Below are 17,275 nucleotides of genomic sequence, written 5' to 3'. Positions count from 1 at the left end.
CCTTCTTTTCAAAATGGTTGACGAAGTCATCTGCAGAGAGGGAGGAGGTGGGGGGAGGGGGAGGAGGATTCAGGAGGGAGGAGAAGGTGGCAAAGAGCTTCCTAGGGTTAGAGGCAGATGCTTGGAATTTAGAGTGGTAGAAAGTGGCTTTAGCAGCAGAGACAGAGGAGGAAAATGTAGAGAGGAGGGAGTGAAAGGATGCCAGGTCCGCAGGGAGGCGAGTTTTCCTCCATTTCCGCTCGGCTGCCCGGAGCCCTGTTCTGTGAGCTCGCAATGAGTCGTCGAGCCACGGAGCGGGAGGGGAGGACCGAGCCGGCCTGGAAGATAGGGGACATAGAGAATCAAAGGATGCAGAAAGGGAGGAGAGGAGGGTTGAGGAGGCAGAATCAGGAGATAGGTTGGAGAAGGTTTGAGCAGAGGGAAGAGATGATAGGATGGAAGAGGAGAGAGTAGCGGGGGAGAGAGAGCGAAGGTTGGGACGGCGCGATACCATCCGAGTAGGGGCAGTGTGGGAAGTGTTGGATGAGAGCGAGAGGGAAAAGGATACAAGGTAGTGGTCGGAGACTTGGAGGGGAGTTGCAATGAGGTTAGTGGAAGAACAGCATCTAGTAAAGATGAGGTCGAGCGTATTGCCTGCCTTGTGAGTAGGGGGAAGGTGAGAGGGTGAGGTCAAAAGAGGAGAGGAGTGGAAAGAAGGAGGCAGAGAGGAATGAGTCAAAGGTAGACGTGGGGAGGTTAAAGTCGCCCAGAACTGTGAGAGGTGAGCCGTCCTCAGGAAAGGAGCTTATCAAGGCATCAAGCTCATTGATGAACTCTCCGAGGGGACCTGGAGGGCGATAAATGATAAGGATGTTAAGCTTGAAAGGGCTGGTAACTGTGACAGCATGAAATTCAAAGGAGGCGATAGACAGATGGGTAAGGGGAGAAAGAGAGAATGACCACTTGGGAGAGATAAGGATCCCGATGCCACCTCCCCGCTGACCAGAAGCTCTCGGGGTGTGCGAGAACACGTGGGCGGACGAAGAGAGAGCAGTAGGAGTAGCAGTGTTATCTGTGGTGATCCATGTTTCTGTCAGTGCCAAGAAGTCGAGGGACTGGAGGGAGGCATAGGCTGAGATGAACTCTGCCTTGTTGGCTGCAGATCGGCAGTTCCAGAGGCTACCGGAGACCTGGAACTCCACGTGGGTCGTGCGCGCTGGGACCACCAGATTAGGGTGGCCGCGGCCACGCGGTGTGGAGCGTTTGTATGGTCTGTGCAGAGAGGAGAGAACAGGGATAGACAAACACATAGTTGACAGGCTACAGAAGAGGCTACGCTAATGCAAGGAGATTGGAATGACAAGTGGACTACACGTCTCGAATGTTCAGAAAGTTAAGCTTACGTAGCAAGAATCTTATTGACTAAAATTATTAAAATGATACAGTACTGCTGAAGTAGGCTAGCTGGCAGTGGCTGCGTTGTTGACTTTGTAGGCTAGCTGGCAGTGGCTGCGTTGTTGACACTACACTAATCAAGTCGTTCCGTTGAGTGTAATAGTTTCTACAGTGCTGCTATTCGGGGGCTAGCTGGCTAGCTAGCAGTGTTGATTACGTTACGTTGCGTTAAAAGAACGACAATAGCTGGCTAGCTAACCTAGAAAATCGGTCTAGACTACACAATTATCTTTGATACACAGACGGCTATGTAGCTAGCTATGTAGCTAGCTACGATCAAACAAATCAAACCGTTGTGCTGTAATGAAATTAAATGAAAAATGTGATACTACCTGTGGAGCGAAGCGGAATGCGACCGGGTTGTTGAGTGCGGAAGTTCTATTCAGTAGACGTTGGCTAGCTGTTGGCTAGTTAGCAGTGTCTCCTACGTTAAGGACGACAAATAGCTGGCTAGCTAACCTCGGTAAATTAAGATAATCACTCTAAGACTACACGCTCTAAACTACACAATTATCTTGGATACGAAGACAACAAAGACAACTATGTAGCTAGCTAACACTACACTAATCAAGTCGTTCAGTTGAGTGTAATAGTTTCTACAGTGCTGCTATTCGGTAGACGGTGGACGTTTGCTAGCTGGCTAGCTGCTGGGCAGATAGCAGTGTAGACTACGTTAGGACGACAAATACGAAGTTGCAATAGAAGTGCTGACTTATAATTTAGCCTCAAATAAATAATGAAACATGTTCAATTTGGTTTAAATAATGCAAAAACAGTGTTGGAGAAGAAAGCTAACGTTTAAGTTCCTTTCTCAGAACATGAGAACATATGAAAGCTGGTGGTTCCTTTTAACATGAGTCTTCAATATTCCCAGGTAAGAAGTTTTAGGTTGTAGTTATTATAGGACTATTTCTCTCTATACCATTTGTAATTGATATACCTTTGACTATTGGATGTTCTTGTAGGCACTTTAGTCCCTCTCCTCGCCTCGAACCAGGAACACATCGACAACAGCCACCCCCGAAGCAGAGTTACCCATCGCTCCACAAAAGCCGCGGCCCTTGCTAAGCAAGGGGAATAACTACTCCAAATCTCAGAGCGAGTGACGTTTGGAACGCTATTAGCGCACGCCGCTAACTAGCTAGCCATTTCACATCGGTTACATCAGCCTAATCTTGGGAGTTGATGGGCTTGAAGCATTGCGAAGAGCTGCTGCCAAAACGCATGAAAGTGCTGTTTGAATGAATGCTTATGAGCCTGCTGGTGCCTACCATCGCTGTCAGACTGCTCTATCAAATCATAGACTTAATTATAATATAATAATACGCAGAAATACGAGCCTTTGGTCATTAATATGGTCGAATCCGGAAACTATCATCTCGAAAACAAGACGTTTATTCTTTCAGTGAAATACGGAACCATTCCGTATTTTATCTAACGGGTGGCATCCATCAGTCTAAATATTCCTGTTACATTGCACAACCTTCAATGTTATGTCATCATTTTGTAAAATTCTGGCAAATTAGGCAGCCCAAACTGTTGCATATACACTCTGTGTGCAATGAACGCAAGAGAAGTGACACAATTTCACCTGGTTAATATTGCCTGCTAGCCTGGATTTCTTTTAGCTAAATATGCAGGTTTAAAAATATATACTTCTGTGTATTGATGTTAAGAAAGGCATTGATGTTTATGGTTAGGTACACATTGGAGCAACGATACGCACCGCATCAATTATATGCAATGCTGGACACGCTAGATAACTACACATGATTGATGATATTACTAGTTTAACTATTATGATTGATTGATTTTTATAAGTTAAGTTTAATGCTAGCTAGCAACTTACCTTGGCTTACTGCATTCGCGTAACAGGCAGTCTCCTCGTGGAGTGCAATGTAATCAGGTGGTTAGAGCGTTGGACTAGTTAACTGTAAGGTTGCAAGATTGAATCTCCTGAGCTGACAAGGTAAAAATATGTCGTTCTACCGCTGAACGAGGCAGTCATTGAAAATAAGAATGTGTTCTTCACCGACTTGCCTAGTTAATTTAATCTTTTATTTAAGGTGTAACATTTTGGGGGGGCCAAATCGGTGTCCAAAAATACAGATTTCCGATTGTTATGAAAACTTGAAATCGGCCCTAATTAAATCGGCCATTCCGATGAATTGGTCGACCTCTAGTTGGTACTTCCACTAAGGGTGCTTTGTCCCAAGGTGCAGGAGACCGGCTCCAGGTGAATCCGGCTCAATTTAACCACCGATGCTCATCTGGTTTTGTCTTTGTTCTTGCCTTTAGGGAGAAGATTGGATCTACCACAATCCTCTGTGGAAATCTAACTGACACAAGAACCAGACTGCTCTAATGGACACTGAGAGCCTCTCTCCCCCTAAACGAGGGGCCAGGAGAAGGATGGAACTGCCACTCGCTCTCCATTAGGACCAGAGATACTGACTCTTAATGACATGGATAAAGGTCCCACTCATGGGGATCGAGTGGTTTCCACTTGAACTACGAGGGTGGGAGAGACCGATGTAGCTTTTTATAGTATTCGAGGTAGAAAATTTCAATTTCTTACTTTGCCAGGGCCTTTTGCAAATGCACGGTAATGACATGATTTGCCAGTGGTATTTCCTTCCAGTTGTGTTGACGACACGCACATGATCCTTTTCGGTTCAAATGCCTTTATTTGTCACGCAGCATCAGAATGCAGTGGTAGGAGGAAGACGGCATACAAGTGTTGGTGGCAAATATGCTCGGAGGTATGTTTTTGTTACATTAGTTCCCGACAAAATGCTGTGGACTAGGAGCAGTCTCTTATCAGTTGCTATTCTATCCATCCTTTGACCATTCCTGAAATGACTCTTTGCCTCTGTTCTTCCATGCACTACAGATTTCCCATCACCCTTTTACTTTACACAGTCAACACTCCATTGGATCCCATCTTCCCCAGAGGGGGGTTTCCTCCTTCCAGGGACGTGTCCTTAGCATTGATATCACATAATTAAAGCTGGATCTGTACCCAGCTCACGACTCATGCTAATATCTCAGTGAGCCACAACCCCATTCTCACAGAGGGGCACCGTCTCTCCACGTGTCAATCAGGATATGAGGTACTGTGGTGGTGGTAAAAGGGGATGTTTTGGGTTTTACATAGCCGTTATATATTTACGTTTTCCCAAATACTATATCGGATTGCCTTTATTTAGCCAAACATCTAATGGAAAATCATTTGCGCCACCTTTTTGTTCTTAGAAAAGTGATCAATGTTATATTGTCAACCATCCATGATGAGACTGAGGGGTTTGCTGTGTTACATTGTAGTACCTATACTAAATGGCAGGATCATCTTACAGTGAAGAAAATTAGCTGTCCAGTTTCTTGTAGCACTCAAGTGCGTTCCTGAATTAGTGACCTTGACATCTGGCAATATGCAGATGCATGAATTTGATTACCGAGTCTCCAGCACTCAGTAATCAAGACGTGCAGATACACATTGTGGGTTATTTGGAAAGATTTGTCCACAAATATGGCATTTTATTCACCATATGTGTCAAATTGAGATATTCTGACTGTATTTGGGTTTTGTAGAGCACTGTGATGTACCCAAGAGCTTGAACCAAACTCCTCATTCACTTGGATTTAAAAAAACCTATGCAACACCCCATTTGTTATTACATAGGTTGAAGGTAGGAATGGGGGCATAATTGTTTTGTTCTAATAAATGTGCCCTGGCAATCACTGTGCCTGTCTGTTGTCGTTGTGGAAAATGTAGAACAGCTGGAATTAAGGCCAGTGCTGCCATCTTGTGGTACATTCTGTAATTCTCTGAAGCCTCAGTTTATATACGATAAAGATATTTCCACATAAAAAGGTATCATGGAATCTGTTTTTTTAGAATGTAATTCTATCATTTTGCACCTAAAAAGCAGCCTTGTATTCCCCAGTCCCACATGTCCATTCCTGGAATTGACTGAAACAACTTAGTAAAAAACACCCTGCCTGCAAACCTAGAAGATATTCTAAAGACACTTCAGGCAAACACCTTACACTGATAGTATACACAAATCACTTCTTACAAACTTGAACCTTTTATTTAGTCTACATTTAAACATGACTGAACAACAATGTAAAAAAATCTAACTTGGAAGATGAGGGGGACCTGGGGTCGTGAAATAAAATCAATGTAGTGGTGAGGAAGAGGCGCTGCACTGCTGAAAGTTGGAGAACCAAGAGGAGAAAGTCCACCATCCAACAAAAAACAAACCTGTACACTTTCTATATCACATTAAGGCTTAGTCCCCAAAGATTGTTAAAAAGAAACACGAGTTCCTCATGTGTGTGTTTGAGCAAGGTCGATATGGCATTTTGTGAGGGGACAGAACAAAGCAATTTTATATAACTTGTGTGTAAAGGAAAAAGCAAGAAGTATCAAACAAACCATCCAAAAAAGTATTCCTATGATCTGTAGACCGCATGCACACACATGTTCAACACAGATTTCTAATTCACAACAGCCCCAGTACAATGCCAAGGGGTGCACCCCTCTGTCCACTCACTGGCAGCCATCTTGAGATTCAACACTTTAGTTTTCCTGCTCTTAACTACGCATCTACTCAGCAGCATTAACATGTGTCTGTGGACCGGCAAAAATAACTGAGTAGACAGAGGGACATGTGGTGATGAAGAGACCAGCAATGAGGCACTAGGCTCACGGACTAGAACGCGCCCCCCTGCAGGTTGGAGACCTAATTAATAATCACATTTCACATAGAATTGCTTCTTTTTTTTAAAACCTAGCAGCAGAATATACAATCTAAGCAATTTCAGGGGGAAAGTTAAATTCACATTCTTTTCAAACAAAATCTCAAGTCCCTCCTAATGACAATTATTGCATTCACTGTTCCATCTGCTGCCATTAAAAACATCACGACAAAGTAAAGAGAAATCTGCGTATTTAAATCACCACAATAATCCAATATATTATAACCCTTTGACATTTTCTTTACATAATATATTTACATATTAGGCCTTTTATTTTCGAAAGAATTGTCTCAGTAACGACAAATTAGAGCCAAACAAAAAATGATTTAAAAAAAAGTTACAGATCAGCTGTGCCTAGACAATGGAATTGTTCCTTACCGCATACCATTCGTTGTCTGTACAAGCGTCAGGAACATGTCCTCAATTCCAATGGTTCCTCACTCTCAACGGCAACACATTGACATGTGCCAAGGAGCAAGATCAAGGGCTCTTTGGTGCAATTGCTCCCAGCCTCAGTTTCCTTTCTCTTTATTTTGTCCCCCTCTAGAAATAAGTTTAATGTACCACAACATTTACGCTTACCCCGGTTTCAGCAGCTCTGTGCCTTGCCACACATTCAAGTACAAAAAAGAAAGAACGAGCAAGACAAAAAGTCCTCTGGCTAAAAACGGACAAAAGTTCTGGGGCTAGCCAGATATGACACTTCACCCTCCCCAACACACAGGATGCTGCGCTCAGAAGACTAGCCCTCGAGGCTAAGGGCTAACATTCCAGACAATGGCCGTTGTTCTTCTTCATTGGTAGAGTTCTTTGCTAGTTGCATTTTTTTTGTGTGTTTTTTATGTTGTCAGTATTCATTATTTCTTGTTTAGTTTCTTGCCTTTCTTCAGGACCAGCTTATTCCGGATGTGTCCTCGCTTCCTCTTAGAAGTCTATAATGAAACAAACTTGGTTTACAAACCACTTTTCAATCGGCAATTTTTTCCTATACATCTACAAATCAGAATGTGAGCGCACACACACATTTAACTGTAGGAAATAAAAGTGAGTTGGCTCACATTTTATGAACATTTCCTTTTGGTGGCTAAAATTTGAGAAGAAATAATCATATGTAAACTCACTAAACCAGTATCATATAATGTCTAACATTCATTAGCACAATGAATGCTGAGAGGCATGGAAGCCTTGTACCTTTTTGGAGGTGTACTTCTGCCTGGGCACGATGCTGCGGAGCTTGTGCTCCAGCGGCTCCCTGTTCTCCAGCTTCTTCACCTTGTAGATGCGCACCAGCCAGTGCTCCGAGGTGAATGCCTCCTCAAGGTGCTTGAACTTGATGTCTTTGTTGCCGATCTCGGCGTTGCGGGTGCGGTCGAACCCAGGCGGTGTCCGAAAGTCCAGCTGAGAGATAAGGACAGCAGTAGGTGGGGTTGAAGTTGTTGTCGAGGGCGACTAGTGACTGAGCTGAGCTAAAGTGAGTATGGTGGTTGACAGTTCACACAAGTGTTGCATTTTTCATCTTAATTTCAGTTTTAGGCTCTTCCCCTGCTCTTTTAAATCTGTACATCACTTCACCTATCCCTCCCTCTACACGTTACCTGTCTCTCCCACCTCCTGATCGCTTTTGTCCTCATCCCTTCCACAAAACCAATCTCTGTTCCCTTGCCTTTATCGTTCTCTTAACCCGTCTGTCCATCTCCTTTATGAGTTAAGACAGCTAGGAGACAGCTTTGCCTGGCTGCATGTCTGTGGACCCTACTGAAACAGCCCACTGATCCTTCACTGAGCAGCTGGCCAGGCAACACGCAGCTCACTATAAGTACCTGGCAGCTCTTCGCTCTCATATCTCGCCTGTACCTGCCAGAGCATTTCTGAGCGCTTCCCCTCCCACCTACATCCTTCCCCCAGGCTTGTCAGCACGTCCATAAGCCTCTCTGTTGCCCGTCACTCAGTGCTTACTGTAGTCTGCTGTTGCTTCAAGTACTTCACCACCGCTCACCTGCATCTCGCCGAAGCGGTAGTAGGACATCTTGTACATGAGGCAGTTGAGCAGGACGGGCGAGCCGGCCTTGTCCACGCGGAACTCTCCCTGAGGGGTGAAGTAGTCACTCTCCTGAAGGGCACATGGGCATGAGGAGGGAAGAAAGAGAGACGAGGGTTTGGACCAAATTTTTTCAAGGACACATCAAATAGCAGAAACTGAAATAACTCTGCCAACTCGCCACCTTCGATATGATGTAGTCTTACAGCCACCAATTGTTCGGTTCACGGCTTTGATATTCAAAATAACATGCACATTTTCTTTTTACAAATCTGCACTGGATATGTCAGTGAAGAAAATAAACATAGCTAGGAACAGCAATGTCCTTGGGTTTGCCTCGACTGTTAGATTACTGGATGGCTGTGTTGACCCAGGTTCATCAGCAGAACAAGTATTAAATAGAAGAATGAATGAAGGTCCTTCTGAATTGGGAGGCGTCCATGAACCCAACTAGGTCTCAAGAAACCAGGCACTCACCCGAATGTCCTTGGGATGCTCTCCCTCCGCTATCCTGACCATCCACAGGAACTTGTTGATGTCGTCGCCTGAGTAACCAATCACGCCCCCGAAGATGATCAGCACGTAGTCCACATCCAGACTCCTCATGATCTCGTACGCTGCACTCTCATTGGACGACATGGCTTTCCCCACCTACAGAGGGAAGACGAGGGAGTTTGAGCAGAGGAGAGTGAAATAGCAGAGGAAAGAAGAGGCAGATAAAGATGAGACGTGGTGGGAAAAGGAGAGGGAGGTATAAAGACTCCAAAAATAGGCAATACTCGCTTCTCAAAGTTGCGCTGGCCCTGTGAAAATCAATCAAGTCATACGAGCAAGAAGAATCCCACACACATTATTGCAGCTCCTACAAGTGAATGTATTGAATTCATTGATGCAAGTTAAAGTCAAGAAACGTGTCTACTTCACTTTGGAGCATGAGGTCTGAGTTGAGTTGAAATCCCCAATTCCCCCTTTTGATGGGGTGTGACTCACCAGTGCTATATGACTGTTATTCCATGTGTTGTTGTCCACTAGGGTGGTTCGATTAGCCATGCCTGCTATCTGGTAGCCATAATCCCACCAAGACATAACCCTCGCGTGCTCGTCTGTGTTCTGCCTCAGCCAATAGTAGGCCTCCCTGAAGTCATCCAGGATGTTCCTCGTCCTGTGGGGAGTGACGGAGTTGAGGAGTTACGGGAATGACAGCCAGGCAACCACATGTTTGGTAACTTATTATTATGGGATCCTGTGATCCGAGTCACGGCAATGACGAACCAATATTGTAACCAAACAAATATATGGGCGAGGAGTTAGAGTCGAATAGTTTGACTTTCTAGTTTACCATAGTTCTAAATGTCGAACTGGAAAATAAGCAGCGCACGTCATCCTCGCATTGAAAGGTCAGTACATGGAAAACTATTGAATAGCAATATTAAGACTCATTGGACACGAGATACAATAATACTACAATAACCAGGTTAACACTGAGCTCGTCAACATCACAACTTTCTGATGAAATATGAACAAGCCCTTTTATGAGAGTGTGTGTAAATGTATGTGCGCTTGTGAACACACACTATATATAAAATAGTGTGTGGATTTGGCTATTTCAGCCACAGCAGTTGCTGATAGGCATATAAATCGAGCACACAGGCATATAAATCGAGCACACAGCCATGCAATCGACATACATTGGCAGTATAACTGCCTTACTGATGAGCTCAGTGTCTTTCAACGGGGCATCGTCATAGGATGCCACCTTTCCAAACAAGTCAGTAGCAAGTGTCCACATACTTTTGATCATGTATTGAATATGACGATAGATAGTCGTATGAAAAAGTTTGGGCACCCCTGACAATTTCCATGATTACCATCTATAAATAATTGGGTGTTTGGAGCAGCAATTTCATTTTGATCTATCAAATAACTGATGGACACAGTAATATTTCAGTAGTGAAATGTGCAATATGCATCAAAACAAAAACAGGTGCATAAATTTGGGCACCCCAATAGAAAAATCACATCAATATTTAGTAGAGCCTCCTTTCGCTAAAATAACAGCCTCTAATGAGTGTCTGGATTCTGGATGAAGGTATTTTGGACCATTCCTCCTTACAAAACATCTCCAGTTCAGTTAGGTTTGACGGTTGCCAAGCATGGACAGCCCGCTTCAAATTATCCCACAGATTCTCAATGATATTCAGGTCTGGGGACTGGGATGGCCATTCCAAAACATTGTACTTGTTCTTCTGCATAAATGCCCGGGTAGATTTTGAGCAGTGTTTTGGGTCGTTGTCTTGTTGACATATCCAGCCCCGGCGTGACTTCAACTTTGTGACTGATTCTTCAACATTATTCCCAAGAATCTGCTGATATTGAGTGGAATCTATGCGACCCTCAAATTTAACAAGATTCCCAGTACCGGCACTGGCCACACAGCATGATGGAACCCCCACCAAATTGCAAGTGTTTTTATAGCAAGTGTTTTTCTTGGAAAGCTGTGTTCTTTTGCCGCCATACATAACGTCCCTTATTATGACCAAATAACTCAATCTTTGTTTCCACAGCACCTTATTCCATAATGAAGCTGGCTTGTCCAGATGTGCACTTGCATACTCAAGCGACTGTTTGTGGCATGTGTGCAGAAGTCTTCTTCCGCATCCCTCTCCCATACAGCTTCTCCTTGTGCAAAGTGCGCTGAATTGTTGAACGATGCACAGTGACACCATCCGCAGCAAGATGATGTTGTAGGTCTTTGGAGGTGGTCTGTGGGCTGTTCTCACCACCCTTCACCTCTCCGATATTTTACTTGGCCTGCCACTTCTGGCCTTAAGAACTGTGCCTGTGGTCTTCCATTTCCTCACTATGTTCCTCACAGTGGACACTGACAGCTTAAATCTCTGCGCTAGATTTTTGTAGCCTTCCTCTAAACCATAATGTTGAACAATCTTTGTTTTCAGGTGTTTTGAGGCCCCCCCATGTTGCCACTCTTCAGAGGAGAGTCAAAGAGAACAACAACTTGCAATTGGCCACCTTAAATACATTTTCTCATGATTGGATGCACTTGTCTATGAAGTTCAAGGCTTAATGAGCTCACCAAACCAATTGTGTGTTCCAATTAATCAGTGCTAAGTACTTACAGGTATTCAAATCAACAGAATGACAAGGGTGCCCACATTTTTGCATAGCCTATTTTTCACATCTGATTTTATTTCATACAACTTAATATTGCTACACACAAAATCTTTGTCTGGACAATACCCCAGTACTCAGCTTTTATTAGAAAATGAATGGCATGCCACTGTGATAATTTTCTGTGACGACAGAGTAAATTATTGCAGTCTCAGAGGGGTGCCCAAACTTTTTCATACGACTGTACGGCGAAGCTCAAATCGGTAGAGCATGGTGCTTGCGACGCCAAAGGTCATGGGTTCAATTCCCGCTGGGGCCATCCATATGTAAAAATTTATGCGCGCACGACGGACTACAAGATGCATTGGATAACAGTGTCCGCTAAATATTATTATTTGTCCTTACCCATCGTTGTTGTAGGAGGCCAGCACCACACTAGGACTGGAGTAGGCGTTGCTGGTGACCCATGTGCAGTGGACTGCGAACATCATGAGCAGCATCAACATCAGCATGGTCACTATACTCTTGATGTTGGGGCCCAGCCCCTCCTCTGCCTTCTCCTGCTCAGACACATGCCTACGCACCTTTCCTGCCTGCAGAGGGAGACCAACACACATCAAACTGGCCCACTCAACAGACGGTATCAGATATACAGAGTCAAATTATTTTGTAACTCCTTACAGGAATATGTCTATGGGTTGAATACAGCTAACCGCCAAAATAAAGGAAACGCCATCATAAAGTGTAATAATAGGGCGTTGGGCCACCACGAGACAGAACTCATTCAATGCTCCTCGGCATATATTCTACAAGTGTCTGGAACTCTGGAGGGATGCGACACCATTCTCACATAAACAATTCCATTATTTGGTGTTTTATTGGTAGTGGGAAACTGTCCCAGGCGCCGCTCCAGAAACTGGTTTAAGTGTTCAATTGGGTTGAGATGTGGTGACAGACGGCCATGGCATATGGTGGTTACATCGTTTTCATCAAACCATTCAGTCACCACTAATGTCCTGTGGATGAGGGCACAGCCATGGCAGCCAAAATAAATGCCTGCTAAGCATTTTTAATACATAACCTAAGCATGATGGGATGTTAATTAACTCAGGAACCCCATCTGTGTGGTAGCAACTGCTTATAATGTACTTTGCATCCCTCTTTATTTTTGGCAGTTACCTGTAGGTGTCAACTGGAACTAGCGGATAAGGGTTCACATTGTGAGAGTACACTAAAGAGGTGTATAAAAGGGGAATGCAAAACCCCACTAAAAAGGTAGGCTTATGAGGTGAGGGCAGTTGGAGAATCTCAATTGGTTTTGGAATTTAAATTGGAAAATTCTGTTTTGAATCCAGTGTTGTTTAGTATATCAGCTCATAAACCATGTGCCATCGAATCGGTACATCGAAAATCACTTTCCAACTATTTTGCAATCTATATGGCACAGATGTCCATTTTTTGGTCCTTAAATTAAACTGGTATTGTTTATTATTATTTTTCAGAATTTTCTTTACTAATTTTGGACTTTAATGCAGGGCCGACAGACAAGTCCTTACTTGTCCCACCTTCCATTTTTGCGGTAATGCTGCAATTAGCTGGTTAACCTTTTTGGGATAGGGGGCAGCATTTTCACTTTCGGATGAATAACGTGCCCAGAGTGAACTGCCTCCTACTCAGTCCCAGATGCTAATATATGCATATTATTATTAGTATTGGATAGAAAACACTGAAGTTTCTAAAACTGTTTGAATGATGTCTGAGTATAACAGAACACATATGGCAGGCGAAAACCTGAGGAAAAATCCAACCAGGAAGTGGGACATTGAGGTTTGTAGTTTTTCAACGCAGCCCCATTGAAGATACAGGGTGTTATTAGTTACCTTCCACTTCCCAAGGCTTCCACTAGATGTCAACAGTATAAATATTGTTGGTCTGGCGAGCTCACGTGAAAGGTAGCTACGTTCCACTTAATTTGTACAGACAAAGAAATTGTCCAGTTGGAACATTAATTAAGTTTTATGTTAACATCCTAAAGATTGATTCCATACTTAGTTTGGCATGTTTCTACGGGCTGTAACGGAACTTTTTGTCTGACGTTCGGCGCGACCTGAAGCTATACATTTTCATTTCCAGGTAAACCATATTGTTAGCTAGCTAGCTAACGTTAGGTGTATTTGTATCTCAGAAATCCATTTGCATTGCTAGTTATAGCCTAATGTTAGCTCACTAGCTAACTGCAGATGCATGCATGGTAGTACTGCCACGTTCAAAACAACTGGAAACTAACAAATAAGAGCGCTAGAAAGTGGCCGAGTTGGATGATCGTTCAAAATGATTTATCCCTAGTCGGAGCGCTAGAAAGTGGCCTGAGTTCCCGAGTTGGATGATCGTTCAAAATGATTTATCCCCAGTCGGAGCGCTAGAAAGTGGCCTGAGTTCCCGAGTTGGATGACCGTTCAAAATGATTTGTACCCAGTCGGGGCTCGTTTTCCCCCATCACTGAAGTCAGAAACTTCAGAGTGGTTTTGAACGTGGCATTAGAGTTTAGATTATGGTTCATTGTTTTGCTCGCTACATGTCTAAACAAGACTTCACTAATTGGAAGTAACCGTTTACATCTTCTGTATCCTGTGCATGTGACAAATTGGGTGTGGTTAAGACTTAAGAGGGTGTGGTTAAGGCTTAAGAGGGTGTGGTTAAGGCTTAAGAGGGTGTGGTTAAGGCTTAAGAGGGTGTGAATGATGCTGAATGTGTGTAGACAAAGAGCTCTCCAGTAGGTGTTCAAAAACATGCACAGGCCAAGTGTATCAACTTCAAAGCAGATCGAATCCAGGTGGTAGGTCACATATTTAGCCATGGAGCATGTTCTGATTGGCCAGTGAGGGGTCAAGCGTCGACACACCTACAACTTATTTAATCATAAAAACCCAGCCCTTTCGTGCCACTGCCAGCGACCATCACTCTTGGTTGTGAAAATAGCTAAATGATTTCTGACACCTCTGAACATATAGCTGTACCGCCAGCACTTAGGTTCACCATTGCGTTAGCTTTGTTAAATTATAGCCCTACTGGTCATAAGATAGACAGTGAGAACCTGATCCTTGATCTGCACTCCTACTCTGAGCTGCTTTATGAGCCCTGGACCACGACTCCTGCCGACCTTGTCATAGAGGTTCCCTGAGCTCCTTTTGTCATCCTCGTCACTGCTGTCCTCTACGGGAGGGTTCTCCCTCTTCATGTCGTCCCCCAGGTAGTGCTCGAACACGCTGGAAAAGGCTATGGCCGACAGCATGCAAACCACCGGAGTCAAGGTCAGCATCAGGCGCACCATCACCCCAGCAAAGTAGACCGCACTGATGGCATAGAGAGCCACTGGGGGGCAGCAGAGAGGCAGGAAAGGTTAAAGGCAGGATCATTTATGTCAAAAGTGCATGGTGCACAACTCAGATCCTCACGGGTGTTTTTTTCATCTGAGACAAACTGATTTAGAGCTGGGTGAACAGATGTGCAGTTTCGGGGCTATCAATGGCATTAATTGATCAATTAAGAAGAAGGGAAACACAGAAACCAGCTCCTGCACTGGAGCTGTGTGACACTGGTCAGCATTTCCTCCAATACACCATCTAAGAACAGGTTTATACAGTATATCAAAAACATGATGCCCTTGCTACAATGCATATTCTTCTCAAATGACCAGATTCCCCTCGAAATATTCACATTTATTCAAATGATGTGTATGTTGAGTGTCAGTGTGTGTTAATGAGCCCCGGCTTACCAAAGACGCGCTCGTCGTTGACATTCTTGATGCAGAACCAGAGTCCTGCCGGAAAGGTGCAGACCAGGATGTGGAGGTCGAAGAAGAACGACACCCAGGTGGTGGGCTGGTGCTCCGACACCGACGCGATGATGGGGATATGGATCTTAGCGTAGCTGGAGAGGGTGAGAGGGGGCAGGAAAAGAGTGATGAGGATAGAAGAGAAACATCTGGTACTTCAGGGAAGAGATTTAAAGCGCTGCTTAATGCAGACATGCGCCGGTTAATCAGACACGCTGCAGTTTATATACAGAATGTAGACGAAGCGTGAATAAAAAAATACTATTCTATTTGAGAAGAAAATACTATTTTCGCATTTCCTTTGAAACTACGGATGGCGTAAGCCCTTTCGCAGACACATTCAATTAAACAAGGGTTTCATTGATAGGAAAGTGAATGAAGGTTAGCAATGCTTACCCGGTGTCCCACAGTGAGTAGAACCGTCCACTCCACGGTGCGATGTAGCCTAAATGAACAAACAATGAATAGACAGGACTGGAAACTTGAACATGCTTTCATTAGTGGTTATTATGAGGACTTTTTGACATATGGTTGACACTGGTGTGTATGGGTAGTGTACAGATATAATCCAGGCAGTTTCACACCGGGCCGTGATTGGGAGTCCCATAAGGTGTGGCACAATTGGCCCAGCGGCGTCAGGGTTTGGACGGAGAAGGCAGACATTAAATAAAGGTTCAATAAAAACATTTAGAAGTAAAAATGAAAGTAAATAGGGACCCTTTGGTTCAGGGCTTTTCAATTCTGGTCCCCAAGAGCCGAAACACTTCAGGTTTTCACTGTCGCCCATTCTAACCAGGGACTGATTACAACCTGAGACACGAGATGAGTGCAATTAACTACGAGGTAGACAAAAAACACTGACCCGTTTTAGCCCAACAACTAAATTGCCCTGCTTTAGTGGGTCAGGTGTCTGTTCAGTAAGTAGGGCATATGTGGGTCGGGACTCGAGAGGAATGTTGAGCAGTGGTGGTTAAGAATATGCATAACTAACATTCTTCTTTAGTCTTTTTGGTAAGCACCTCCAGTGTAGATTTGGCCTTGTGTTTTAGGTTATTGTCCTGCTGAAAGGTGAATTCATCTCCCAGTGAAGTGGAAAGCAGACTAAACCTGGTTTTCGCCTGTGCGTAGCTCCATTCCATTGATTTATTTTCCTTAAGATCGCCCCGGTCCTTAACGATTACAAGCATACCCATAACATGATGCAGTCGCCACTATATGTTTGAAAATATCAAGAGTGGTTCTCAGTAATGTGTTGTAATTTGCCCCAAACATATAACATTTGTATTCAGAACAAAAAGTGAATTGCTTTGCCACATTTCTTTCCGTATTACTTCATTGCCTTGCTGCAAACAGAATGCATGTATTCTGGCCAAGCTTCACTCTTTTCACTTTGTCAATTAGCTTAGTATTGTGGAGAAATAACTACAAAGTTGTTGATGCATCCTCAGTTTTCTCCTATCACAGCCATTAAACTAACTATTTTAAAGTCACCAGTGGCCTCATGGTGAAATCCCTGAGCAATTTGCTTCCTCTCTTGCAACTGAGTTAGGAAGGACGCCTGTATCATTGTAGTGGCTGGGGGTATTGATACACCACCCAAAGTGTCATTAATAACTTATTTGCTCAAAGGGAAATTCAATGTCTGCTTCTTTTAAATCTATTTTTATCTGCCAATAGATGCTCTTCTTTGTGAGACATTGGAAAACCTCTTCGGTCTTAGTTTGAAAATAGCTGCTCGACTGAGGGACCACTCAAAAATCATGTTAAACACTATTATTGCACAGAGTGAGTACATGATTAATATGCGACTTCTTAAGCAATTTGTACTCCTGAACTTATTTCAGCTTGCCATAACAAAAGGGGTTGAATACTTATTACTCATGTGTAAAAAAAAAAAAATAATCATCTAAAAACATAATTCCAATTTGACATTATGGGGTATTGTGTGTAGGCCTGTGACAAAAACTCTAAATTTGAGAAATGTTTAATGCAGGCTGTAACAACAAAATGTGGAAGAAGTCAAGGGGTGTGGATACTTTCTCAAGGCGCTGTATGTGTAATGGTAAGGTATAGTG

The 17,275-nt window shown here is 43.7% G+C and overlaps 2 protein-coding genes across 4 annotated transcripts in view; one reads left to right on the top strand and one right to left on the bottom strand.

The window, feature by feature from the left end:
- The window catches only part of LOC124012044 (oxysterol-binding protein-related protein 10-like), a 165,549-nt gene extending 160,247 nt beyond the window's left edge, over positions 1 to 5,302 (top strand). For both annotated transcript variants that reach the window (XM_046325410.1, XM_046325409.1), the window contains one exon: positions 3,733 to 5,302. In XM_046325410.1, the coding sequence (XP_046181366.1) occupies positions 3,733 to 3,777 (45 nt within the window). In that variant the 3' untranslated portion in view covers positions 3,778 to 5,302. The remainder of the gene's footprint in view (positions 1 to 3,732) is intronic.
- Positions 5,303 to 5,509: 207 nt separating this feature from the next.
- LOC124012043 (dolichyl-diphosphooligosaccharide--protein glycosyltransferase subunit STT3B-like) overlaps positions 5,510 to 17,275 on the bottom strand; it is a 90,735-nt gene continuing 78,969 nt past the window's right edge. Inside the window, exons 8-17 of one of the 2 annotated variants that reach the window (XM_046325408.1) lie at positions 15,597 to 15,645; positions 15,141 to 15,295; positions 14,526 to 14,737; positions 11,771 to 11,958; positions 9,227 to 9,398; positions 8,714 to 8,887; positions 8,195 to 8,308; positions 7,390 to 7,596; positions 7,257 to 7,282; positions 5,510 to 7,130 (exon numbers count right to left, since the gene is read on the bottom strand). In XM_046325408.1, the coding sequence (XP_046181364.1) occupies positions 7,085 to 7,130; positions 7,257 to 7,282; positions 7,390 to 7,596; positions 8,195 to 8,308; positions 8,714 to 8,887; positions 9,227 to 9,398; positions 11,771 to 11,958; positions 14,526 to 14,737; positions 15,141 to 15,295; positions 15,597 to 15,645 (1,343 nt within the window). In that variant the 3' untranslated portion in view covers positions 5,510 to 7,084. The remainder of the gene's footprint in view (positions 7,131 to 7,256; positions 7,283 to 7,389; positions 7,597 to 8,194; positions 8,309 to 8,713; positions 8,888 to 9,226; positions 9,399 to 11,770; positions 11,959 to 14,525; positions 14,738 to 15,140; positions 15,296 to 15,596; positions 15,646 to 17,275) is intronic. The other variant, XM_046325406.1, reaches the window with a different exon arrangement.

The sequence above is a fragment of the Oncorhynchus gorbuscha genome, linkage group LG24 (genome assembly GCF_021184085.1).
Source record: "Oncorhynchus gorbuscha isolate QuinsamMale2020 ecotype Even-year linkage group LG24, OgorEven_v1.0, whole genome shotgun sequence".
NCBI lineage: Eukaryota > Metazoa > Chordata > Actinopteri > Salmoniformes > Salmonidae > Oncorhynchus > Oncorhynchus gorbuscha.
The sequence above is the reverse complement of the archived record's forward strand: the minus strand, read 5'-3'. Positions and strand labels throughout refer to the sequence as shown.